Source organism: Macadamia integrifolia, chromosome 14 (genome assembly GCF_013358625.1).
Source record: "Macadamia integrifolia cultivar HAES 741 chromosome 14, SCU_Mint_v3, whole genome shotgun sequence".
NCBI lineage: Eukaryota > Viridiplantae > Streptophyta > Magnoliopsida > Proteales > Proteaceae > Macadamia > Macadamia integrifolia.
The window spans coordinates 4,919,003-4,946,976 of NC_056570.1; the positions used below are offsets into that span (position 1 = coordinate 4,919,003).

The 27,974-nt window shown below is 42.0% G+C and overlaps 1 protein-coding gene across 1 annotated transcript in view; it reads left to right on the forward strand.

Moving 5' to 3' along the window:
- LOC122061708 overlaps window positions 1-27,370 on the forward strand; it is a 103,406-nt gene extending 76,036 nt beyond the window's left edge. The window contains 8 exon segments of the mRNA XM_042625126.1: window positions 7,734-7,857; window positions 7,957-8,015; window positions 11,282-11,378; window positions 11,468-11,657; window positions 12,034-12,135; window positions 25,069-25,187; window positions 26,730-26,789; window positions 26,993-27,370. Of these exon segments, the coding sequence (XP_042481060.1) occupies window positions 7,734-7,857; window positions 7,957-8,015; window positions 11,282-11,378; window positions 11,468-11,657; window positions 12,034-12,135; window positions 25,069-25,187; window positions 26,730-26,789; window positions 26,993-27,097 (856 nt within the window). The 3' untranslated portion in view covers window positions 27,098-27,370.
- The last annotated feature ends 604 nt before the right edge of the window (window positions 27,371-27,974 follow it).

Genomic DNA, 27,974 nt, shown 5'->3' on the forward strand with positions numbered 1-27,974 from the left:
GACCTGAATCTTGTGTTTCTTTCCCTTAGTTTCATCCCTGCTGTGAGAGCTTAACTAGCAACATAACCAGAACTATGCCTACCGCCCCTTGTGATTTCAGAATCTCAATCTGAACATAATCTTGATATTTTGGGTTTTATTTTGCAGAGTTTGATAGAGCTGGAAGGTGCGACCCTTCGCCTGAAAGTTCAGGCCAATACGAGGCCAAACCAGTGAGCACTCTCTCTCTCTCTCTCTCTCTCTCTCTCTCTCTCTCAGCCTTGTTGATCTTGCGCCTGGGTATTCTGATTTCTGTTTAGAGAATGAAGACAACCCCAACAAGAGATCGTGGGTTGGCGTTACTCCCTTATTTCTTATTTCCATCATTTCTCCTCTTTATTACACCTTGCTCTTAGCTTCCAAGTTTACCCCTCCCATTACCACTAAGTTCTCATGTCCTTATTTTACTTTCCATTCCCACCCAATTTACCCTTTGGCCATGGATTGTGCTTTTATGTGAAGTTCATTTTTTTTACTGTTTTATCATCCTTCCTTTGTAATTTGGTTTTTTGATACTTAAGTGGATCCATAATTGTGGTCAGTGATGGGTTTTAAACCTGAGATTGATGGAGTAATTACAAAATTACCATTGGATATATATATATATCTACCAAATTATTGTTATGGTCGGCTTGGGATTGCCTCAATTTGGAATTTATAGTTTTTGGGAAATTGGTACTTGCATATGTGGCAATTGGAGTTCTCTATTCAGATTTGCTACCATCAGGGGGAGATTGGAAATTCTTTTCTTGTGTTGCTCTTGATTATGGGATTTTATGTACTGCTCATCCTTTGAGATGCTAATTATTGGACATTGTATGTCCACGTGTAATGCTACACGTGAGAGGGAGATTGGAGTTATTATCTACTCAATTGCAGTTCTTATATTATCTGCTTTATTCTACTATTTGTTTACCTCGGCACCTGATGCTGCTACTTGCTTACCCTGGCACCCGATGCTACACTTGTTTACCTCGGCACCCGACGCTGCTACTTGCTTACCTCGGCACCTGATGCTGCTACTTGCTTATCTCGGCACCTAATGCTACTACTTGCTTACCTCGGCACCCGATGTTGATACTTGCTTACCTCAGCACCCTGATGTTGCTTTTTGGTCCCTGACAACCTGATGTCAATATATGCTTACCCCCGTAACCCTTTGTTGCTACTTCCTACCTACTACTTGCCTTCCTTGGGAAGTGCCTTTGATGCTACTGACTTTATGATGTGGATGATTGGAGTTCTCTTTGTGCTCTCTAGCGTCTACCACTACAGCTCAAGACCGGTGTTATGTTTAATTTTCTATTCTTGTTGGTCTAAGTTGGATGTTTTCTTTTAGTATATGTATACTCCAGCTTGAGGGGGAGTGTTAAAATACGTACCACAATATGGGGAGTGTCCCTATCATGGATGAGTTTTACCTTCCTGCTTTAGTTTATTTCTTTCCCTAGTTAGGATAGATCTCTACTTACTAATTAGGATAGACTTCCTATTTTATCTTGCTTGTGGCACAAGGACTTAGTTTCCTAATTTGATTGTACTACTTTTGGTGTTAATAAATATTGATGGTAGGGGGGACTAGAGATGACATTCGGTTGCTCCCCTCTTGCAGTCTCTCTTCTCTTCTTCTCTTTTAATCTCTTTCTCTCTTCTCTTACTCTCTCAAGTTACTGGTTGTAGATCTTGGTTTTGTAACAAGGTATACGAAAATTGAAAAAATGGCATACACCATGATAACCGCTACACACAAGCTCCGCCCTACTTCCAAGCTCACACCATTGCGGTGTTGACCGACGAGCCCCTGAAGAAGATATTCCAAAGCTCTAATGCCTCAGGAAGAATGGTTAATTGGGCTGTCAAATTGAGAGAGATCGATATCGAATTCCGCCCAAGAACAAGGTTTAGTGTTTAGGGTTTAGGGTAGCAATAAAGGCCCAAGCATTAGCAGATTTCCTGGTCGAATGTACGGCCGAGCAGAGTGATGACGAGTAAGAACAAGCTAGAGATAAAACCGACCAGGAGGTTATAGCTCCATGGAATCTATTTGTGGATGGTTCGTCAGGTACGAGACATTGCGGCGCGGGTGTGATCCTGATCAGTCCCAATGGATTTCGGATACAATGTGCTCTCTGCCTAGCTTTCCGAGCATCCCTTATAGATGCTCATCGACTCGAGCATCCCTTACAGATGCTCATCGACTCGAGCATCCCCCACAGATGGGAGCTCGAGCACTCCAAGACTTAAGCATCCCCTGTAGATGGGAGCTCAAGCAATCAAAGACTCGAGCATCCCCTATAGATGCGAGCTCGAGCACTCATAGACATGAGCGTCCCCTACAGATGGGAGCTTAAACAATCAAAGACTCGAGCATCCCCTACAGATAGGGGCTCGAGCACTCAGAGACCCCCGCAGATGGAAGCTCAAACACATCTAACTCAACACAAACACAATGATTGTACACAATGGTTTGTCATTGCATCATTAAATTGCTTCCAATCACAAGAAACTCTATATAAGATACGTTTAAAAAAAAAAAAGGGGGGGGGGAGGATGAAATTTAATCAATCAACAGAAGGTTCATCAACAAAAGGAGGTTCATCAACAGGCTCGACTGAAGGAAGATCAGGAAGAGGGACCGTGATATCAGTAATCGCTTCAGATACAGGAGGAACAACATCAGTTACACGAACATCTGTAGGAGTATCCTCAGGAGTAGGAAACACCGACGAAGCTTGAGGTTCAGAGGAAGGAGCCGTAAGAACGTTGTTCGACGCAACACCCTGTGGGTTAGAAGAGGTAACCTCCCTTCCGCTTGGTCCGCTTGGTCCACTTGGTCCCAACACTTGTGACGGAGCCTCAATTTTTAGGAGTCTAGCCTTCTCCCACTCGGCGGCAAAAGCATCCAAGTTAATTCCAGGGCTAACTTGCTTTGCTTCCCCCCAGACTTATAGCATACCTTGGAGGTACAGCCGAACACCATCAAGGCCCACATCCAGCTTGTATTGCTTTGACTGCTTATACCTCTCTATGACACTGCTCTCACCTGCCATAACCCACACCTTGAGAGATGCCAACTGCCGCCTCTCATTATCACGAGCAGTAGACAGAACCATAACTCTCTTGGCCTCTGTATTGAGCTCATTGCGCAATCGATGGAGCTCAAGATCATTCTTCTTTACCTGCTCTTCAGCAGCCAAAGCCTTGGACACAACAGCGAGCCTTAGGTGTTGTAACTCGTCAACCCGGCATAGCAGCACACTGACCTCTCCATCCCATTGGCTAAGCCGTTGCTTAACCTCCTGCTTTTCCTTCTCTGTAATGTTTAAGGCTTCTTGTAGCTCGGATGCCTGTACCCAACTTTCGTTAGCCTTCCTCTCGGCATCCTGAATCGCGTTATAGCACTCATCTGCAAGATTGAAAAACTCCCCAAGTAAAGCTTGCTCTGGGAACGAGACAACAGTTGAACATCAGTAAAAAAAAAATAAAAAAAAAAACATAAGGGGGGCTTACCTCGGCCACGTGGGTGAATGCTTGACTAAGGAGGTTATAAAACCTCGTTCCCCTATAATGAGCCCTATCCTTAGGCAGCTCACCTTCCACAACGACGGTGCGAGCATATTCAGGATCATCAAAGATGGACTGCTCTGTGGACAACCCATATTGAGGAACGTACAATTCTCAAGTCGCAGCATCCTTCCCCCTCGAACGACACTGCACCAAGTTTTCCGACCCACTATCCAGTTGCTTGGACAGCCCTGCCCCAACTCCAGCACTCGTGCCTATAATCTCTAAGCTATGTGATGAGGAGTGCCCTTGAGGTTCGGCCCCCGCCTTTCAATACCTCTGACCTGGCTTTCCAGGGGATGGTCGGAGCCCTCTTCCCTGCGTCGACGCTTCCTCGAGGCCACCCGGGAAATATGGAGGTCATCCTCAAAGGGAGGGATCGCATTGTCGACTCGATCACCCGATCCGCCACCTCCCTGATCGCTAGGATCAGCACCTTGCTTTTGATTGGCCTCTTGTGCTAAAGCCCGATGCATTATGTTGAGCATGAAGTTCAGATCCATCTGTGTTGCACGAAAGAAGATTCCAGCGTTAGCACTAAAAGACAACAATATAGGGATGGTTGAAACAGAATGACAACCTAACAGACTTCGAAAAACTTACCCAGAATTAAACCATACCTCAACAGGTATTGGTCTAAACTCAGTTGCTAAGCAAGGACCACTCGAGCACGGCTAGATAGTTTTGAAATGGCCTCTTTCTCCTCAAGCCGCTGAGTAGGTCCCTTGTTCACCTTAGCTGTGTTCAACAGTGACCACCGGGTCAAGATGTCAACTGGCTCTGAAGGACGAGCGAAGAAGAAACCGTCCTTCCACTGAGGCACGGAGGTCGGTATCCCGTCGGTAATTTGGTACTCATTCTTCTGACGACGGAAATAAAACCACCCAGGGAACATGTTGTGGCTCAACCAGCAGTAAACGGCGATAAAGGGCCGACGAGTAGGCTCAATCCCAAGGTCTGTCAACCTAATAAAAAACCTAGCAGACTCTTCCACGAATTTAGAACAAGTTGCGTAGGCACAAGCCCATAATGCCGTAACACTCGACAGATGAACGGATAGAGGGGAAAATGCAAACCATTTATCAGGGCAGACTCATAAACACAGATCTCCCCTTCGCGGGGACAGTTAACCCTTTCTAAAGTGATGAGCACAATAATGTGTGAAATCTTAGGGATATAAGTGTACATTTTGCCCCACTTTGGATAGTACTACTTTTATTTTTCTTGTTTTTTTTAGTTTCCAAGTCTACAAGAGAAAGTGCTTAAAGTGAATCAAGAACCAGTCCAAAGGTGGGACCCACTCATTGGTACCACATCCTCTCTCCTACAAAATCCTGAAGATTATTTTCTCTCTTTGCCGCCTCACAAGATCTTGAAGATGCTATGTAGAGATTCCTTTCTGATTTAATCAAGATTGCAAGATATTGGTGAATATTGTAAGGAAAGAATAGAATTTGTTAATTATGGAAACAGATTCTCTCTTTCCTCACACAATATCTCAGAGAATGAGGATTTTTACCAATATTTAATTTAATTTTATTTTCTTTTTTTTCTTAAAGAAGACTTGTAGAAGGAAGGAGGCAAGAAAAAAACCTTATAAATGCCCCTTCCTCCCCCCTCCTATTTTATTATTCCCCTTAGTCTATTTTCTAGTTTATACTTAGTTTTCTTCTCTCTCTCCCTCTCACTCTTTAGTTTTAGTTCTTCTCTATTTTTGCTTTAATCACTTTTGTAATAGTTTTTTATGTCAATTAATGCAAGCACTCTTTTATTCTTATTCAGTCTTTTATGTTTATGATTTATGCAATTGAGTTGTAATTTTTAAAATTATAGTTCTAGGCTTAGATCTAGGTGACAAGATCACGAGCCATGGAGCATCTTTTTTTTGCAAGTTCAGTTTTTGTTTTTAAGATTTGTTTTCTCTAGTACTAGAAATTTCAGATTTGGTTTATTCCAGATCTGGTTTTTAGTACTGATAGTATCTCAAATCACCCAAGCTTTCAAGTCCAAGCTTTCAAGTTCAAGCATTTCAGTCGTTACATTATTGCTATCCCTTTACCCCAAGGTTCATGGCTAGTGTATGTGTTGGCTTTGTCCCTCCTAGCCATAGAACCATCAATTTATTGTTTTTATTTTAATTGTCCCCCTTTCCCTAAAGCCAAGTAGAGTAACCCTTGTAAGAGTGACTCTCTGGTCAAGTAGGGAAGCTCATATTATGATGCATCCCTCGGGCTAAGTAGAGAAACCTACTTGTGAGTCTCTCTCTAGCTTTCTCCCCTTTCTTTTACTTTATTTTTATTTCAGCATTTTTTTTCCTTTATTTTTTTTTAATTGCGTGGGTTTAAATTGCATGAGTTATTTATTTATTTAATTTTAATTGCGTGGCTTGCGCTATAAATTCTTAGATGACGAATGGTGAGGACGTTATTTTAGATACATATGTTTAGGACCGTAATTAGAATTAGATCACAACCATTAATCGGTTCACTTTCACATTATTAAAAGAAATAAAAAAAATAAAGTGGCTGCTCTCCCTGTGTTCGACCCGTAGCTACACTGATCCGTACTCTTGCGGTTACATTTTAAATCCCAACATAAAGCTTTTGGAACACAGAGTTGCACAGAGGCGGGAATGTAGTACAACCTATGGAATTTCTCTAAATCCGTTGGGGATACCCGAGAAGCTACTTCCCCGATGGAAAGACCGACAGTAGGATCTCGTGGCCAACCTGAAAACTTCGATCGAGGTCTTCTCAGAGCGCAGGTTTCCTCTTTGGAACGTGGCGTTCACCACTGATAACCCTAACAATTTCACGGGGCATCCCACCTACTGACTCTGATGACCTCTCAGAAGAAGAAGAAGAAGAAGACTCCGACATCCTAGATCCCATACGCTAACAAGAAACAAAAATATAGTGTAATTAAATAAAGTGGATCACATAAAAAACTTGGCCAGAATGAAACTTTGTTTGTTGGACACCATTTTTCAGAGAAATGTGATTCTATTATCATTGTCAATATGTGATTCTATGACTTTGTTTCGAACGTAAAAGGAGCAAAAATATATAGTGTAATTAAATAAAGTGGATCGCATAAACAACTTGGCCAGAATGAAATTTTAGTTTAATGGACTCCATTTTTCAGAGAAATGTAATTCTATTATCATTGTCAATATGTTTAAGCCACATGCATACCCTCCATGGATGTTACAATATATGTGGATAGAAGCTATCAAACATATTGTTTTCCTCGATGCAAGTTTAATCGTAGAGAAGGGAACCACATGGCATATCTACCAGCTTCATGTGCTACATGGGAGTCTTTAGCTTGCAAAATCAAATAAGTAAAGAAAACGTTAACATATTCTGTTCTAGATGGTTTGGTCTCCCCTGCCGAAAAAGATTTGATTTTATGTAGTTTTCTTCAGGGTACTGCTTTGTCCTCTCCATTTTGTAGGTGTAGTTGTTATTTCATTATTTATAGGATGTGGTTGTCTTGCCCACATTCCTCTCCCAACCACCCCCACACATGCATTCAAAAAATTGCATAAGGCATCCAGCTATAAACTTGAAAAACATGGAAGCATGATTTGGGCCTCTGTTTAGTTAGAGTTGTAAGTTTATATGTTTAACTCTGAGGTTTCAAGGTAAAGAAGAGAAGCAAAAATAGATGAATGGAGTGCATGTTAATACTCGTATGGACATAAAAGCCAACAGAATACAAAATTACGTAATGGCCATAGTATCATATCACACATTTATGTCCTATCATATATGTTTTGTTAAATTATATTTCTTTTGGCAAATTGGTGCCCTTTATTACTTATCTGTTTGTTATTCATCAGTTCATTTTCTTGCTCTTCTCCTGTGTAATCTTTTCTGCTATTTGCTTGATACATTTTGTTTCTTATATTTTGTTCAGGGGAAATGTTTTCTGTCTGAGATCGTGGCCTACGCCAGCACTTCCATTTGTCTCTCTGTCTCCTCCACCTATGAAATGACATCTCTGCCCCCTATCGGGGGAGGGGAGAGAGGCCCAGGGAAAGCTGGCATAGGACATGCTCCCGGACAGAAAACATCTTCCCTTTTGTTAATTACATATTTATTTTGACTTTCTATTCTGAATGTCAGGTCTCTGCCAGAATTATCCCTTGTTAAGGAAACTTCAATAAGAGGTTTCTCGTTTTCAAATTCGAAGTCAACACCTTGGACAGAGATTCCAATATGCTCTTCATTTGATGGAGAACTTATTCTGGTAAAATCAATATTACATGTTATTTATTATGTACCTAATTTCATTGGATTGTTTCCTCGAAGTCTCAAAACTGCAAAAACCTTTTTCCTTTGGCTTCAGGTGAACGGAGATCAAGAAGTCCTTTTTGTGTCTGTTCTTTCTGGCAATGAAATCTATAGGTACAGACAGATGCTTGGCACAACTAGTAGTGACTTTTTGTTTTTTATGTCTAGAGGCCCTCTGTGCATGTGTAGGGGAGAGGGCACGTATGACAGCTTAAGTTTTTTTATGTGAGCGCACTGGCAATGCATGATTGATGCACCCCTTTCTGATAACTATTTCCAGCATGCGGCATTCCAGTGCATTATTATTCATTCAAGGCAGTGGACCTGAGACATGCTATGTGCACCATATCACATCAAGCATATATAACTTGTGCTTGGATGGACGTGTATTGCTGTGATATTGCATCTAGGCAGTTGGCTGATTGAATACCTATATAAGCATAGAATCATTGGTGGCAAAACAGTAAATAAATGATTTAAATAGTTCTAGGTATGATCTGGTTTATGTACAATCCTGGTATTAGGATCAAAGGAAACCATTTAGGAGATCATCTGTAGATCAGCCAATCTTATCCAGACCTGTAGGACATTGCTTATGGGCCCTGGTGACCAGATTCTGCTCTTTATGGTCTGGATCCAGACACAAAAATCAACATGGGCACTGTTCCTAGCTGTTGGGTTTTAGTTTTGTTCATCATTTCACTTGTGAACAGTCCCATGAAAAAAATATAGGAAAACCATCCCACGTCTTTGCATCACACTTGCACACTAACATTCATGAGTATTCAGAGCCACCAATCAGCAATGTCCTGATGCTGCTCTGTCGATCAAATATACTGTAGCCCAAAGTTCAGTTGTTCACAACTGATCATACAATCTATAATCGAATGAAGGGTGTCATTTGAACAGGATTGTCACATTCCCATATTGGCATGTAACATGGTGGTGCAGAAGCTAGGTACCAGCGGCAGTACCAGAGAAAGAAGAAGACAAGGCCAGATTCCAAAATCTGAGCCTGTGGTTCCAGATTCCGGGTGACAGATTTTCAATCTGACACCATAGTAGAATTCAGAATCCCACCTACAAGTGGAATCAGAACTCAACCAGCAGTAGGAGATCTTCGATAACTCCCAAAATAGAACTCAGATCAGTCTCAAATAACTACTGAAACTATGTATCCCTTAGTACTTCAAACTCTTTTAATTTTATTCCCATCAATTGGTTACCTACAAAGATATGGGCAGGTGAATCAAAATAGAAACTATGTTTCAGAATAAGAAACAAAACTATAACATGACAACCACACAATAGAGCAACATCAAACAAAGATCGCATTCTCCACTCATCATATAGAATACAATATGAACGGATCAACTTAAACTAATGGACAGAATTCACGGTTCATCAACCCAACAGAATAGAAGCTAGATAACAGAATTAAGTAATCACCAGTAGTTTCCTATCCACATGGCAGATCAAGCCCCAACCTGGGTTGAAGGCTGGGGATGAACATCAGCAGTCCAATGGCCAGATGTTGAGATGACAACAGTACCTCAAAGTTGCATCCAAATAGCCGCAGAAAAAGAGAATCACCAGTAAGTCTCTGGCTAACAGAAACTTCAGCCTTCAAATAGATATGTAGCACCACCAATTATAACCTCAGTCAACCTTCAAGAAATTTTGAATCAAAATAACAATCTCACTACTTACTTGGATGTGCAGAAACTGAGTTGAAATGATAAAAACGAACCAATAGATGATAAGGATATATACGGCAAGGGTTTCTCCTTCAAGCCTTGCTAGCTTGTTTCCAGCCACCGCTAATCTCTTACTAGGGTTCTTTCTGCATCTCGCAGAAGTTCTTGCTTCACACAAGAGAGAAACAGCATAATAGCCATAGAATTGTTACTACTTTATTAACTGTACACTATTACAAGAAATAGTAACTCTACATGCTCAAGCATGAAGTTATAGAGAAAACAAAGTAGAAAGCTTCTAGACTACTACAAATTAGAAACTAATTGATCACATAGAATTGGCCCATTACTTTATAGAACTAAAAAAATACTAAGACCATGGCCCATATAACCCTTTGGGAATTCAAAAGAAGCCTAACTTGACCCAAGAAAGTGAACTAAACCCAAAACAACAGGTCCATCTTCTCTTCTTTCTGAAATTTTACATAACTTGGTTTCTTCAGGAATCTTGAGACTAGTACATTGTGGGGTTTGTTTGCAGCTGTTCTTTTCCTTTCTGCTTGTTAGTAGTTAGGATTGATTCGTGAAGTGGGTCCAAACTCGAAAGAGAATGATCATAAAAGGAAGGGGCACACAAGGTAGTGAATGATCAGCAGTAGCAACAGGAAAAACACACAGTAAGGTACCATCAAAACTGCAGTAACCCTAGTTTTTTTTTTTTTCCTTCTAAAACTAGGGTTTCTAGCCCTTTTCTTCTTCTTCCTCTTCATTTCTCTGATACCATGTGACAAAACTTGATCTTAACAACCAGAAGAGAAGAGAAACGAGAGAGAGAGAGACGATAGGAGAAAAGGGGAGAGTAAATCCTAGGCCACTATAGGAATCAGTATTTTTCCTGTCATGTTCTATCCCCAGTACTTAATACTTATAACATTAAGTAATTGACTCTTAGTAGGGAATATACTAAGAATATAGATCTAATTACAAGGAAACTGAACTACAACTACAACTACTCATAGCCTAACAATTACAACCAAACAGGGACATTCCTCCACACGGTAACAATAACAAACACCCCTCACGATATCAGTCTTTAACACCGGGCATGGGTGATATTCATGCTCTAGCTTGAAGGGGAGTGTTGAAGTGTGTAGCGCAGGGGGTACCTTCAATAGCGCACCAAATGCGTGCAATAAAGCATGCTAGAAAGAAAGAGGAGCAGGGGGAGTTGATTCCCAATTAAAGTTTTTATATTTCTTGTTTTTGTGTAACTTATTTCTTGTCCTTATTTGTAATATTTGGATCATAAATAGAAAGGTAATGGCTTAGAGTTCTCTACCCTAGTGAAACTGTGAGTCTCATCTTCTCCTCTAATCTCCATCTACACCTTATATTTCCTTCTGCTGGCATTGGTTACTAGTGTCTGAATCTGTTTCAAATATTATATCACAGAAAATGGGACCAGAATCATCAGTCTGGGGTGGGAGTTCGGATTTTCGCTAATCTTAGGGAATCATAACAATCAGCCTATTTGTTGCATGTACATGGGATGCATATGCAACCATGTTTTATGCCTTCTTTTATTACAATGACAAAAAAGAAAAAAAGTTCCTAGCTGAATTAGTTTTATTGATATCTGGCAGGCCAGTTGATTTTGTATTTATTCTTTTTCCTCCATTTCAGGCTTTTGGACCTTATAAGCCACGTCTACCAGAAGGATCTGGTGTGTTTACAAGATGGTCCTGTCTGTAGACCTGTCATCCATAAAGAAAAGAAAAAGGTAGGCACCACGTTGAAACTGTCTGGACTGTGCTATTACTATGTTATTATGTTGTGTGGGAACTAAATGCTTAAACATGTGGATTCTAGGGTATATTGAGCTCTGTAATTAAAGATTTGAAAGGAAATAAAGTGAAGCAGGGACTAAATGCAGAAGTGGAAGACTCCAAAGAAAATATTGAAGCATTGTCAACCGTATTTTCACATGCTAATTTTCCAACGGTCGTAGAGAACAGAGACAGCCTGGCTGTGGATGAAGATGACGTTGAGCTGAATATAGGTATGCAAGCCCCAATCATGCCGCTTTTTCTATTTTATCATATTTTATTTTGGCGAATAGTCTTCTGTATCATGGAGCAGAATAAGGTTTTTTGTTCACTCTGTGGCATAAGTATGGCTGATCTAAGCTTTGTTCAGGTTGATAGGTGTGAACCTTTGGATGTTAGCACAAGAAATGAGAATATCATTCTTTTTATGTTTAAACATCCAATTTAGTTGCTACATTATGACAGTGAAATAACCACTTTTTATTCATTCTGTTTAACGGCTAATTTATGCATGTTGGTTACCTCTATTGAATAAAACCATAAACACAAACACCTAGCCATTTTTTGCCTTTCCTTATATTTGACGGTTCGACTTTTCTGGCTGTGAAGATGATATTGACCTTGAAGATCCAGCAGACAGTTCGAAGGCCCATGGCATGATTCCAGCTCTAAACAAGCAGAAGCTGACCAGAAAATTTCAAGCAATTAAAGGTAAGCACCAACTTGTAGGTTTTTATCTGCGTTCCTCCATAGTGAGTGTATACTTCGTTACGTTTATCAAATCTAACCCTTTATGACCATGTCCCGGCTTTCTCTTTTGGGTAAATCTGTATTGACATTGGAATGCATCACTTGGTGAATTCCACCTCAATCAGATTGATCAAATAATGCAAATAAAGATAATGCATTTATGGATAAGATTTGGAATGCCTTCCTCTTTGATGTCAGTTCCCAGCTCAGAATGGGCCCCTCTCGCTCTGTGAGAGACACCCCAAGGAACCCCCCCATATAATTGGGCTTGCTAGCCAACTTGTTTCTTTTCTTGTTCTGGCCCTAGGGCTTGTATATTCCCTCTTTTTTCTTTCTCATGGTAATGAATTTATTATTCACCCAAAAAAAAGATGCATTCCTTGACTGTCCAGAAAATTTGGCATACTGTCCACAATTGTGACCATCTGATTGGATGCAATTTTGAGCTGGGAGATGTTTTCAGGTGGAATGGATAAAGTGGTGGTTCCCAGCCATGCATTTGAACCATGTTCCCTAAATATTAATTTTGCACTTAATGCATTTGAACCATGTTCCCTAAATATTAATTTTGCACTTAATAGATGGTAATCACTGCCCAGGAGGCTCAGACTATGGATCTACTCTGTCACTCTTGATTTATTTTGCTGTTATTAGGACTCACAAAATAAACACCCTTCGTGTTTTATGTAAAAATGTTGAACTTACATAATTTTTTTTTTCCATCTTCCAAGGAGACAGACTATGGATCTACTGTTTGTTACTATTGATTTTTTTTTTTTACAGTAATTAGAGGAAGGACTCCCATAAAACCTTTCCAGTGTTCTATGTAAAAATGCTGAACTTCTATAATTTATTTTTCCCATGTTGATGTGAACAAGGATTACAGTATCGGTATTTGTCGTCATATCTATCGACTATATTTAAGATCGTACCGGAGGGTATCGTATCGTATCAGAGATACACTGAGATATGCTAAAGATCAAAGATTAAATGTATCAGTGTTGCTGCCGAGAATCTGTAAAGGATTGAGCGTCTGTCCTGCAATAGCATAAAAGGCAGAGGCCCATAGATGGTGGCTCTGAGATTAGTCCTCCGACACCCAAGTTAGAGATCCGTGCAAAAGTATTCAGAGAGCAATGGTGAGCGAGTTAGTGAACTTACTTCTGGCTACCCCCTTGGTTCTCTTTTATAGGATCGGATCCTGTAGAGTCCTACTAGGAATCGTCCTTCTGCTTTTGATGAGCTTGGGGCAGTTTTGGAGGATCCCATCTCGCACGTCTCCTCTTTCTATGGGGAATATTCCCATCCATTAGGGATCATCTTGCCTTCAGGCAGGTAGAGTCCTTTATTATAACTATTACTGAAGGAGGGCTCAAGTCTCCTCGTTATCTTGGCATTGGAAGTCCTCGGCTTCCTATGATGTCTCAAATTTCTCCTGTATTTGGGCACGTAGCTAGATTCCGCGTGTCCATATCTCGCTGGGCTGTCAGATTGTGCATATCAGAAGCCCCCTTCCTCTGAGAAATCCTTCCAGAGGGAGTAACAATATTCCATGAGGTGGCTCGGGTCTTCTTCTTTCTTCTCTCTTTTTTTTTATTTTTAATTTACTTTTTTTTATTTGTTAGCTTCGACCTGGTTCTTTTGGTCTTGCTTGTTTGGCTTCAACCTGGACATCCAACCTAGGGAGGTCCCTTCGGCCAAGGGTGTTCGGCCTTAGGCTGGACACCCTACCATTGAGGGAGGACCCTTTGGTCGAGGGTGTTCGGCCTTAGCCTGGACACCCTACCGAGGAAGGACCCTTTGGTAAAGGGTGTTCGGTTTTAGCCTAGACACCCTACCGAGGGAGGACCCTTCGGTCAGGGGTGTTCGGCCTTAGCCTGGACACCCTGCCGAGGGAGGACCCTTCGGTCAGGTTTGCTCGGCCTTGGCCTAAGCCCCCAACCGAGGGAGAGGACCCTTCGGTCAGGTCTGCTCGGCCTTGGCCTGAGCCCCTAGCCGAGGGAGGACCCTTCAGTCAGGTCTGCGTGGCCTTAGCCTGGACACCTGACCCATCGAAAGCAACCGAAGGTTCCTTCTGTCCTTGATTTCACTCGTGTGGTCAATTCGTGGGAGCCTCGGGAATCCCCCTTTTGTGACGTGGCATTATTATAAATGCAGGGGCAGTCGGACCATCTCTACTTCACTTATAAATAGTGGGTCTTCTTCATTTTTGGCACTTCTTTTCTTCCTAGTCTTGTAGAGCTATTACCCTTTGGCTGTCCTATTCATCATCGCCCTTCTGTTTTCACCAGTAATTCCTTCGTTTCAGAAGTAAGTGTTTGTTGGGTTGAATGTCTAGTTCTTTTAGTAGTGATTCTTCGTCCGAGCGGATGGTGTCAAACCCTAGGAGTCATGTCCCAAGGGAAGAACTCGGGATGTCTTCGAACTCAACCCCTGATTCTATATCTTCCCGAGATGTTTCTTCCCTAGTTACTCCTCGAGGGTCTGACGGTGACTCGAATGGCGAGGATTTTAAGGAGGAGATTTTTTACGCCCGATCCCAGAATGACGATGCCTTTGGACATAAAGGCTAGGGAAATTGTGTCCACCATAACCGAGTCTGAGCTCAAGGACCTACGGTTCTACTATGGGGCTCCAAACTCCCTCGTCCTTCGGCTTGCCGCTCTTACCGATAGGGCTAGCTATAGGAATCCTGGAGAGTTATGCCTCTATAAGGAAGCTTTCTAGGTAGGGCTTCGACTTCCCCTCCACGAATTCTTCACCTCGATGTTTCGGCACTACGGGATCTCCCCTGCCCAGCTTACACCTAATGGGTATCAGCAGATCTTGAGCTTCATCTTGTTTGTCTATTTGCATTAGAGGGCCCTTTCTTTGGCTCTATTTGTTAACTGTTTCCTTCTTCATTTCAAGGAAGGGAGATTCAGGCTGGTACTACTTCAGCCCTCGAAAGGAAATTAGGTTGTTGAATGGTTACCCTTCGTCGATCTATAGTTGGAAGTTTAAATACTTCTTCGTGAGGTCGTCGGAGGGGTTTCCCTTTAGCACTATTTGGGACCTTCCCGACTTGAAGACGGTGAACTCCGCCCCTACCCTCTTTGGGATAGATGCGGAGTTGGTGGAGATGGCTAAGCAAAAAATGCAGTATCCCCCGGTAGAATCCAATAGTCTCAAGTTAGATTCTGTCCTATTCAGATTCGGGCTTAGCCCGGGTGAGTCCTAGGTCTTTCCGAATTTCCTATTGACTTGGTATCTTTGCTCCTTCGCTGATCACTTGCTTTTGTTTTCAGTGCAACCTACTAGGGCGGAGTTCAAGGCGACTGTCGCTAAAAGGTAGGCCCAGCTGCTGGAGGAGCAACTCCAGAAGCGAGAGAAGCGAGAGAAGAGGAAGGCTTTTACTTCTGATCCTTCCAAGGAGAAGAAGAAGAAGGTGGTCAAGGACAAGTGATCCTACTTCAGATACCGTTCAAGCACTTGTTGCGCCTAGCCGAGGCTTGTCGACCCCCTCTCAGGTTCCTACTGAGGCCCACTTCCAAAGTCCTGGTGGGGTCTGGGGCCGAACCGAGGTTGGCATCAACCTTGGCTGGTCCGTCAAGGACGATGAGTTTTACGTTGTCGGGTGGGTGGCCCGCGAGCTTATACAAAAGGGCATGCTTCCGAGGGATGCCAGGGACGTCCAGGACCAGGGGACCTTGGCTGTGGTCACCAACATATACATCTTCATGGCGAGGGTAACCTTTATTCCCTTTGATTTGGTTGGCCCCTTCTATTTTTCTTTCCTTTTTTAATGGCTAAGTGCTGGATCGTCTTGCAGGCAAACAATCACATTGCCCAGCTCATGATCCGCGTTGAGGTGCTGGCTAGGGACCTTAAAAGGTCCGAGCGTGAGCGGTATGCACTCGACAACTAGCGCATGATTTTTATGGAGAAGGTGGAGCATCTGGAGGCCGCGTTCAACCAAACTTGCCAGGGGTACGAGTAAAAGTTTACAGAACTAAAGGCAAAGGTGGCCAACAAGCTTCGGGGTGTCGAGGAGAGGGTCATCAAGAAGTACAAGGGCTCGGATGAGTTCAAGAAGGAGGTGGCCACTAAAGCTGTCCTGGGGTATGCAGCGGGGGCTATTGGGGTTCGAGATTGGATCAGTGGGCACCATCCAGAGATCTCCTTTGAGGGGAGTGGTATCATCTTCCACGATGATATGGGAGATGATGCGACTTCTACTTAGACCGAGGTGGCCAAGGATGAGGACAGTGACGAGGACGGGGTTGAGCAGACTCGTGAGTTGCCTGTTACCCCGGATCACAGCTGTTCTGATCGTGATGCCCCTTCCTATGTCAACAACGAAGCAACTCTGCCAACCGAGGGCCAGTGATGGTTTTTCACAATCTATTACATTAGTCGGATATTACTCAATGTGGAGACAAGGCACAGGAGAGTGGAAAAAGTCGGGTATGCACTTGTAATAGCAGCAAGGAAGTTACGGCCTTACTTCCAGTCACATACAATCTGCATACTAACAGACCAACCCTTGAAGAAGATATTGCAGAAACCAGATGTATCAGGTCGACTGGTTAATTGGGCTATAGAGTTGGGAGAGTTCAACATCCAATTCAAACCCAGAACCTCTATATGAGGCTCAAGCACTAGCCGACTTCATAGCTGAAACCATATTCCCAGAAGAATAGGAGCCTCCTGAAGTGGTGATGGACATAGCGTGGACACTAATGTGGATGGCGCCTCTAATGCAGCAGGGAGCGGAGCTAGACTCATCCTTACCAGTCCCGAAGGATTTAAAATTGAGTACGCCTTACGGTTCGATTTTAATGCTTCCAATAATGAGGCAAAGTACGAGACCCTGATAGCTAGAATGAATCTGGCGAAAGCGGTGATGGTGCAAAGGTTGATAGTGCACGACTCGCAGCTTATAGTACACCAAATAAATGGTGACTACAAAGCAAAAGAGCCCAGGATGGCAGAGTATTTGAAGAAAGTGCAAAAAAAAGCTATAAACTTTAAGGATTTTGAGGTAAAACATGTACCACGTACAGAGAAAACCAGTGCAGTTGCACTGTCACAGCTATCAACTTTGGACTTCATAAAACTAGGACGATCAGTATACTTCGAAGTGTTGCCTCATCCAAGCACCGAAGGATGCCAAGTGATGCTGCCAATAGAAGAAGGCCGCCCTTGCTGGATGGACCCTATAATAAAATGTTTAAAGGAAGGGATACTCCCAGAAGACAAGGATGAAGCAAGGAAAACACGGGTCAAGTCCACCCACTTTTTGCTAAACGGTGAAACCTTGTACAAAATAGGGTTTATTGTACCTTACCTTGAATGCCTCGATCCAGCAGATGCCGAATATGCACAAGGGGATCTGCGGCCAACATTTAGGCTCCAGGGTGTTGGCCAAATAAGTATTACGACAAGGTTTATTCTGGCCAACGATGAGGAAGGACGCCGAAGAGTTCGTCAAAAAATGCTTGAAATGCTAGTTGTTTGCACCGGTGCCTCGTCAGCATGCAACAGAGTTATCGTCCATGTCCATGTCCAGCCCAATACCTTTTGCCATATGGGGAATGGATATATTAGGGCCTTTCCCGCTGGCAACAAGGCAAAGGAAATTTACAGTGGTAATGGTTGATTACTTTACAAAGTGGCCGGAGGCCGAAGCATTAGCCACGATAACAGAGAAGAATATCCGGGACTTCTTCCAAAGAGCAATGGTCTACCAATTCGAGATACCCAAGATAGTAGTCACCAACAAACTCAGGTCGCCAACCCAACCTTTGGGGCATTCTGCGAATACCCACCTACTAATGGATTGACATAGGTGACCAACCATACACTGCTACAAGGAATAAAGAAGAGGCTAAATGATGCCAAAGGACTCTAGGCATACAAACTGCATAATTTCCTCTGGGCGTATAGGACAACAGACAGGTCGGCCACAAGAGAGACACCCTTCACTCTGACCTATGGCACTGAAGCTATACTACCATTCGAGATTGGAGTTATGACAGGCCTTCGAGCTAACCTGGACCTACTGTATGAGATAAGAGAGAGCTCACAAGAGAGGATGACAGCTTATCAACAGAAAATGGCAAGGTACTACAACTCCAATGTCCGAAGAAATGAGTTCAGGGTTGGTGATCTAGTCCTACGAAAGACGGAGGTATCAAACCCAAGACACTAAGGAAGTTAACACCCAATTGGGAAGGGCCTTATATAGTCCCCAAAGTGATACGACCTGGCTCATACCACCTAAAGACTATGGGGGGAGGTTGGGTACCCCAGTCCTGGAACTCCAAGAACCTGAGGAAGTTCTACCAGTAGCAACTAATACTTTTATAACTTCCTGTAGTTTTAGCACTTTTCGTATTCAGTACTTTTTAAGTTTCATAGTTAGGACTTTCAATTTTTAGGTTGTAATTCCTTCTCCCCGAACATTTCAGAGGATCTTAGTGAGTTAAAAGTTGGTTTTCGACTAACTTAGCTCTCATACTATAGTATGGCACCTAGAGGTCGAAATCCCAAACAAAGATCCTGGGGACATAGTCGAAATAACTCATCATTGGACAAGGGAGATCCAAGTTAAGACCAAAACATCATGACCAAAGCACCCGCCCTCGGTTAGGAGCTCAGGCCAAAGCCGAGTAGACCTGACCGAAGTGTCCTCCCTTGGTTGGAGGCTCTGGCCAAGGCTGAGTAGACCTAACCGGAGGGTCCTCTCTTGGTTGGAGGCTCAAGCCAAGGCTGAGCAGACCTGACCGAAGGGTCCTCCCTTGGGTGGGAACTCAGACCAAGGCCGAGTAAACACGACCGAAGGGTCCACCTTGGTTAAGCAGCCAACCAAAGTGAGAACTCGCCCCCAACAAGAACATTTAAGCCAGGGTCTTGATGGATGGGAGTGCCCAAAAGACCTTCATAAAGCCAAAACCTAAGATAATGGACCGCAAGGCTTACCTTCAGTTTCGGATAGGGAGTCCAACAATAATAACACACTTAGCCAAAAAAGAAGAGACGACATTCAAGAAAGAAACAAAAATAACACTTCATAAAAAAATAGAGCCCAAATGGGCAAGTACAGCCAAAAAGGGGCCGAAGGGCCATAATTGCAAAAAAAAAAAGAAGGGGGAGGGGGAGGGAAAAGAGACCCAACAAGGGCAGCTGCATAGAAGCATAAAAAAGAAAGAAAAAGCCATCACTGGCCCTCGATCGACAAAGCTGCTTCCCTTCTTCCTTTAATAGGACTGCGCTTATTACCATGGCGGACACGGCCAGGTACAGTTACAAGGTGTCCCCTATATTTGGCTTTGTTAGCAGCGGTGATGTCGTTAAGTATTCTTTTAACTGCTCGAAGGATCTTTCACATTCTTCTGTCCATTCAAACTTCTTTGAACCCTTCAAGCTTTTGAAGAATGGGAGGCATTTGTTGGCCGACCGAGACATGAAGTGGCCCAATACGACAATTCTCCTCGTTAGCTCTTGCACTTCTTTCATATTTCCCGAGGATATCATCTCCTGGATGGCTTGTATTTTCGTCAGATTTGCTTCGATCCCCCTTTTTGACACTTTTAAGCCCAGAAACTTCCTAATGTGACACCGAAGGCGCATTTTGTAGGGTTCAGCTTCCTACCGTATTTCCTCAGTACCTGGAAGGCCTGGTCTAGGTCCCGGATGTGGTACTCTGCCTTTAAGCTCTTGGCTAGTATATCATCCCCATACTCTATGGTCTTACCGATCATTTCTTTGAAGATCTTATTTACCAGTCTTTGATAGGTGGCTCTTGCGTTCTTCATCCCGAAGGGCAGCACCTCATAACAATACAATCTGCTTTTTATTACGAAGGAGGTCTTTGGGACGTCATCTTTGCACATTTTGATTTGGTTGTATCTTAAATAGGCATCCATGAAGCTCAATGCTTCGTGTTTTGAAGTAGCATCAATTAGCAAGTCTATCTTCGGGAGAGGGTAGCTATCCTTAGAGCAGAATTTGTTCAGATCTGTGAAGTTTATGCAGATTCTCCACTTTCTGTTCTCATTCAGAACCATCACCACATTGGAGATCCCTTCGGGATACCGGATTTCACGGATGAACTTAGCCTTCAGCAATTTTTCTACCTCTTTGTCTATCTTCTGCTGCTGTTTGGGGGCGAAGGTCCTCTTTTTCTGATGTATAGGCTTCTTCGTGGGATCAGTTGATGCTCTATTACCTCTTGGGCTATCCCGGGCATGTCTAAGGCTGACCAAGGGAAGATGTCAAAGTTGTCTCAGAGGAACGAGATGATCTCGTCACGTGGCTTCTTTTGCATCGACGCACCGACATGGATTTGGTGGGTACAGTCCCCTTCTTAGACGTCGACCTAGATAAGGTCCTCAGCTGGTTCTCCTCTTTGGCGATTAGTGTCATCACGTAGGTCTTCTATAGGTAACGCCCTGCCTGCCTTTTTGTTTCCTCATAATGTGGTAGCATAGCACTTTCGAGAGATCTTTTGGTCACCTCGGCATTCCCCGACCCCGTTTTTCATTGGGAATTTCATCTTGAGGTGGGGCATAGAGACAATGGCTTTTAGCAGGTTTAAGTCAACCCTTCTAAGTATGGCGTTATAGGTAGAGGTAATGTTAACCACCAGGAAGTTTATCATAACTGTTAGCTTGGCGATCTCCTGTTCCAACTCTTACCAGCAACTCAATTGACCCTTCGAGTTTTACCAAGGCCCCAGAGAACCCTTGCAAGGGTGCTCAACTTTCTTTAACTTCTCTTTACTCAGGCCCATCTTCTGGTAAGCTTCAAGGAACAGGATATCAGCTGAATTGCCGTTATCCACTAGAATCCTTTTCACCTTTCAATCAGCTATTGTCATAGTTATCACTAGAGCATCGTCATGGGGTGTCTGTATACCTTCCAAGTCATCATCCGAGGAGGAGATTACTGCCCCTATTCTTGCTTTTTTGTTCGCCCATTCAATAACATGCACGCTCTTGTCGTAGGCCTTGGCCTTTCTTATTGAGAGGGAGCTTTCCCCTGCGGCCAGTCCTCCGCTGATAGTGGCTATAACTCGAGTTGGGCTGCAGTGATTATCCTAAGGATGAGGTTCTGCCCTCTCAGGTGTTTGTCCTCTTCACCTTTCTCGGTTGTCTCTATGACCTGGTTCTCTCCTTTCACGACGACCCCTTCTCTCTCTCTAGCGATTGTCCTTGCGGTCTCTTTTGTCAGCGCCAATATCAGCCTGGGCATCTTCTTTCTCCCAAGTGAATCAACCCAGGTATCCTCTTCGGATCATACTTTCTATCTCTCCCTTCAAGTGCCAGCAATCCTCAGTGTTATGACCATGATCTTTATGGGAGTGGTAGTACATGTCCCTGTTACGCCTCTTGGGGTATTATCCCATCTCTTCTGGCCACTTGAGTACCCTGGTGTCCAAAGAACCCTTTATCTGCATCAATACATCAGTTCTTCTTCGGGTGAGGGGTGCATACCTTTTGAACTTCTTTGGTGGACTGGGTGCACGGTCACGTTCCGAATGCTGCCTTTTCTCCTCAAAAGCTCTATTTTCCTCTCTTGAAGTCCATTTCTTTCCAGGCTTTTCCTCGACTTCTCTGTCGGCTTCCAGGGTCTCTTCCATATGGATGTACTTCTCACATTGGACTTTTAGCTCGGCCAAGTTCCTTGGGGCGCTTTTTTCAGGGATTTCTTTAATTCTTTATCTTTGACACCCCCAGGAGGGCCGTGAACTCTTCTTTCGCATCCAGGCCTCTGATCTCAAGCTTTTCCTTGTGGAAGCATTTAATATAGGCCCGTAGGGATTCTCCCGCGCGTTGCTTGTCATTCAGCAAATTATATGTGGTCTTTTAAAGGGGCTAGCTACTTGAGAAGCCCTTTACAACGACATGGCTTAATTCGTTGAAGCTATGAATCGACTTTGGCGGCTGATGATTGTACCACAGCCTTACGGTAGCTCTGAAGGTTAGGGGTAGCGCACAACATATAATGTTCTCCGAGACTCGATAGAACTGCATCGCGACCTTGACTCCTTCCAGATGATCAGCAGGGTCTCCCATTCCGTTATAAGTGTCATATTTAGGCACGCGAAACCCAGCAGGGAACGGATCCCTCATGACTTCGTCAGCTAAGGCCGTGTCATTAGTGAGATCTGGCTCATACGTTCCTGCCTGATTATCTGCCATTTTGGAATTTCATCCTTGAGGTCGAGGATCATCTACTTCCACTCCTGATCCTCATCCCCCCAGCGTGGTTCCTCTTGTCTTGCTTCTGTGGCATGTCGCGCCCCCTCTTTGGGTACTGGTTTCTCTCTTGCCACTCGGCTCCGAGGGTTTCTCCCGAACCTTACCGACCCCGAGCTGCTTTGGTCTTCATCCCAAGCCTGTTCCAACTGGATACTAGGGTCTCTTGCCGTTCTGTTACTCATCTGGGTTATGACCTTCGAGACATCTCGCATTATATCGGCCAGTCAGTCATACTTCTGTTGGAGCGTGTCAAACTGAGCTTTGGTGACGTTCTTGTCCTTCAGCCGGGACAGGCGGTGGGTTGGCAGCCCTATGTTTTTGCTTTCCAGTTGAGTGCTGATTGCCTAGGGGACCATCCTGATTATCATTCCATCGTTCATCTTCGGCAACCAGGGGCGGCTGGGGTGCCGAAGGCTCTCCTACATTCATATTTCGTGCTTGTGTTGTCTTCCTATGGTAGGTTCTCTTCACCATTACTCTAACGGTTCCCACAGACGGCGCCAATCTGCCAATTTATTGCTGCCGAGAATCTGAAAGGATTGAGCGTCTGTCCTGCAATAGCACAGAAGGCAAAGGCTCGGAGATGGCTCCAGGATTAGTCCTCCGACGCCCAAGTTAGAGACCCGTGCAACAGTATTCAAAGAGCAATGGTGAGCGAGTTAGTCAACTTACCTCTGGCTACCCCCTTATTTCTCTTTTATAGGATCGAATCCCGTAGAGTCCTATTAGGAATTGTCCTTTTGCTTTTGATGAGCTTGGGGCGGTTTTGGAGGATCCCATCTCACACATCTCCTCTTTCTATAGGGAATAATCCCATCCTTTAGGGATCATCTTTCCTTCAGGTGGGTAGAGTCCTATTATGACTATTACTAAAGGAGGGCTCAAGTCTCCTCGTTACTTGGCATCGGAAGTCCTCGTCTTCCTATGATGTCTCAAATTTCTCCTCTATTTGGGTACGTAGTTGGATGCCACGTGTCAATATCTCACTGGGCTGTCAATTTGTGCGTATCAAAAATTTAAGATACGTATCTGAGGGTATCGTATCGGTATCAGAGATACTTTAAACCATGGATGTGAGTATAAATACTTTAGAGAGAGAAGGAGACTTCTATTAAAATTCATTAATTACTATAATAATTATATCTTTCCATTTTCACTAGGAGGTGGTCATAATTTATCAAAAACAGATTGTGCTCAATCTCTGCCATAAGAAAAGAATTGGAAATGATCCTTGATAGGCAGTTCACTTGCAAACCAGATTCTCAGCTCAGACAGTTAAAGAAGATAATTAAATAGACTACATTTGCCAATGTAGTCTATAAAGATGTATTTAAGGGTCACATACAACCATAGTTGTCAAGGCGTCGCCTAGGCGACGACTAGGCGTCCAGGCGGTTTGCCTGGGGCCTAGGCGACAGCCGCCTTGTTGCACTGCATGTCACCTTATGTTTCGGCACTTATTTATGCCAAATATCATTCAAGTAAATGTTTTTAATATTTTGTTATTTCATTTTAATATTTGTTATTTTAATATTTGTTATTTCATTTTAATATTTGTTATGTTATTTCATTTTAATATTTGTTATTTCATTTACTTAAGATATTATTCATAAATAAGCAAATACCTCCTATTTGAATCCAATAAAAATAGTTTAAAAATCAAATTCCAAAAGGATAAAAAGTCAACCCCCCAGTCTAAGAACAAAAACTAGATTTTGGTTATAGGGACGATTTTCAGCTTTTAAATGCTAGGGTTTTTCTCAATTATGAAAATTTTATAAATTCTATCATGTTAAAACATTGCTAAAAACCAAAAGTCCGGTAAAAAAATATTTTGTTTTGATATTCATAAAATTATTTTCATTCAAGAGATTTTAACAGTATTCGCGCACTTAAAAATAAGTTTGACTGAAGCATAACTTTGTCATTGCAACTCAGATTTAAGTAATCTTAGACTTGTTAGAAAGCTGGTTTTATATTATAACTAATACAAAAAGTCTCATGTAAAAATAAAATCATTTGACCAGTCAAACTTATTATAGAATAAGAGCATTTCTCTAAATGTTGATTTTTTTATAACTTAATATGACTTAATGTTAATTTTTTATGATTTGATGTGGCTAAATGTTGATTTGTAATGACTTGATGTGGCTTAATCTTGATTTTTTATGATACAAGGTATATATAACTTACTAAATAATGTTAGAAAATAGGAAAAATAAAAAATAACACTTGTTCGCCGTAGTTCGCCTTAAGGCGGGCGCCTAAGCGCTTAGACAACCCTCCGCCACCTTGGTTCGCCTTGACGCCGTGACAACTATGCATACAACACAGGTGGCCCACCTTGACCTGGTCTCTACCTAGAGTATATTATTGGTCAAACTCAACATGTTTGGAACTCCAGTGCACGCTACCTCATAGGTGGAACAAAAGTACTGATGGACCTCCTCCTCTCATTTCTTGTCATTAATACTTCCATTCTAGAAGCCCCAAACCTAATATTTCCTCCTAACAAAGTAGCAGATAATATTCAAATATGGTTCATCGTCCAATATTGAAATATGAATCATTGTCCATGATGCAATGAACTTCAAGTTATGCCTTTTATCTATTCCATCCATCATTGGATTAAAGTTTCAAATTGCAGGTAAATTGAAACAGATCAAAGTCAGAACTGATAAAACTCCAGCAAACGAGGAGCATGAAGATGAGAAGGTTGGTACAGTTGATCAAATTAAAAAGAAGTACGGATTCCCTTTGTATGGGGTAAGTATATACTTTATGCTTTTGCTCAATTTAGACTACTCATTGCTTCTCTAGTACCCTTTTTTTTTTTTTTTTTGGGTGGGTGTGGTTTTGGGGTGGGGGGGTGTGGGTTGTGGGGTAGGGGGTAGGGGGTTGAAGAACATAACAAGTGTAGGAATGAGCACTTAGAGAAATCTACTCCATGGATCAATATATCAATTAAGAATTGGACACTCGTGTGCCAATGTCCAATATTAATTCATCCCTTTTTTTTATGAGGAAAAATACTGTAGTAATGTATATTCATCTCTTTTTTATGAGGAAAAATGCTGTCGTGGTGTCCTGGCTTGTTAGTACTTGTATCTGTGTTCATATGCATTGGACATGACCAGAAAATGTAAAACTATGGTGTCTTTGTTTTGTAAGTAGGGAAGTTATAATATTCATTGCCCTATAAACCATTGGTCTCATTCTGGTTCAAACATTACAAGCCAGACCCACAGTATGACATGATGTGGCAGTTGGCAGAGATTTTAAACCTTAATTGGACCTAAATGTTCCATAAACCATGCATCTGCTGGTCATTTTCTTCATCATTGTCTTTCTCTTTGATTTCCAAACCTTCAAATCATGTGGCATCAGTGATCTGCTGTGACTGGAACTGATCCAATACTAGATGCGGTTTATGTAATATAGGATTTCATTTTACCTTCCAAAATATCTATGGATTTGTTAAAAGAAAACTTTCTAACCTCCCATATATAAAAATAAGGTGCATTAACCTATAGGAATGAGATTTTATTAAGAACAATTTCAACATTCCCACATGTTTCTAATAAAATTGAATACAGCCCATTCGTAAACACTTATTACAATTGTAAGATACCTCACTCACTTGATTTTCTTGAAATGAAACTTAGAAGTTAGAGTGGATTATAATCAAGATGATCTCTTTAGATTGGTAATAATCCCATTCCTCTCAAGGTTTTGTAAATCTATTCACCCGACAAACCTTTTGTGAAGGGACTTCTAGCATTTCATCACCAGGAATATATTTCAAAATCATTTTACCTTTCTCAACTAGCTTATAGATGTGATTATATCTCATTGCAATATTTTAGTATTACCAAGGAATTTGTTATTCTTTGCAATATGTATTGCCACTTTATTATCCCAATAAATAGTCATTGGTTGTAAAAGAGTTTTGCTAAAAGGAATGTCTCAAATATCCCCTCAACAATGGCAATTCTATCCCCACTTGAGACATGGCAATTTACTTAGCTTCCATAGTGGATAATGCAATATATGTCTATTTCTTAGAATATCAAGAAACAACATTACCTCCTAACGTGAATAAATATCCACTTGTTGATGTAGTCTATCTTTGTATAAAGACATGTCCATTCCCATTGAATATATGAATGGAAGAAACTTTGATTCAATTACTACACTATTTAAATGATAGAGGACTGATCAATGCACAGAAGAAAATGGTATTTCTTGAAAAAAAAAGTTACTCTATCTTTGGTATCGTTCTTAGTGAGATACTTTCTTTTGGTGTAGGAAACAACTGCTGCTAAGATGGCAGAAAACAAGATCCAGGATAATTTGAAGAAGTTGCAGGTAACTCCCTTTTTATTAAAATTTTCACAACTTTCGATTGTCTTATTTCCCCAGCTGAAGAGAATAGAGCAGCTATCTTTGAATAGATGTTTATTGATACATCGTCTCGTCTTACTTGGGTTACTTTGGTTTCATTTAGCTGAGGAAAAAATTGTTTTAGTTCATACAATTTTACTTAACTGGAATCTTGCTTTCTTGGGCAGGGCATCAACAATCGAACTGCAGAGATGCAGGATACTGCTCAATCTTTCTCACTCTTGGCAAAGGAGGTACTGCGAACTGCTGAACACGATAGGCAGAGTTCATAAGTCCTACAGATGTTGACTTTTTATTTTATTTTTTTATTTTTTTGAGGGAGGGGGTTTGTTTTGGTATACCGTTTGTGACTGATTAATGGGCATGCGATTGTTTTTTAAGTTCTTTTCTGGATGTAAATGTTCATGGGTATATATATATATATATATATAGTATAAACGAGTCTTAAAGGAGAATACCAACAAAGTTTTTTTTTCCCCTGTTTTCACCATTTACTTGAGAGAATGGAATGGGAAATGTAGTGGATCCTGAGTTGTTTGGTTTGAGGAGATTTGACAGGGATTTCTTATTCAATCATACAAATTTAATGGATGTGTAAGAGACTGTTCCCAAATGTACCACAATAAAAGTATAATTCCCCTTTCCATTTAGGCCCATTTGGGTTTTCTTGAGGGGAGAAAAAGGGGGTGGGGGGGTATTAAGACGTCTGCTCAAAATATTCATGCTCCAACTTGAAAGAGAGTAACAACTTCATTGACTTCACTTCTTTCTCAGGGTACGACGTACTTAAATGCATTAGAGAAGGAGGGAACATTATGGACGCCCAATTTTCAACTTGAGAAAATGATATTGTTCTTCACTAAGAGCTTTGGTAAAAATATCTGGCCACTTGTTAGTTGGATGAAACATAGACTGTCCAAATTTGTAGAGCTTCAATTTTTTGCGAACCACATTGATGGTAAATCTCATTATATTTCACTTGTTGATGAAAGCTTACAAGTTGTACTAGCCATGGCATTGTATTCGGCTTCAATAGATCAGGAAAAAATCCATTGTCTTTTGCTTTTCCAGGAGATGGACTATCCAATAAAGACATAGTACCTTGTGGTAGAATGAAGAGAGGTTGCAGAGGTTGCACAACTAGCCCAA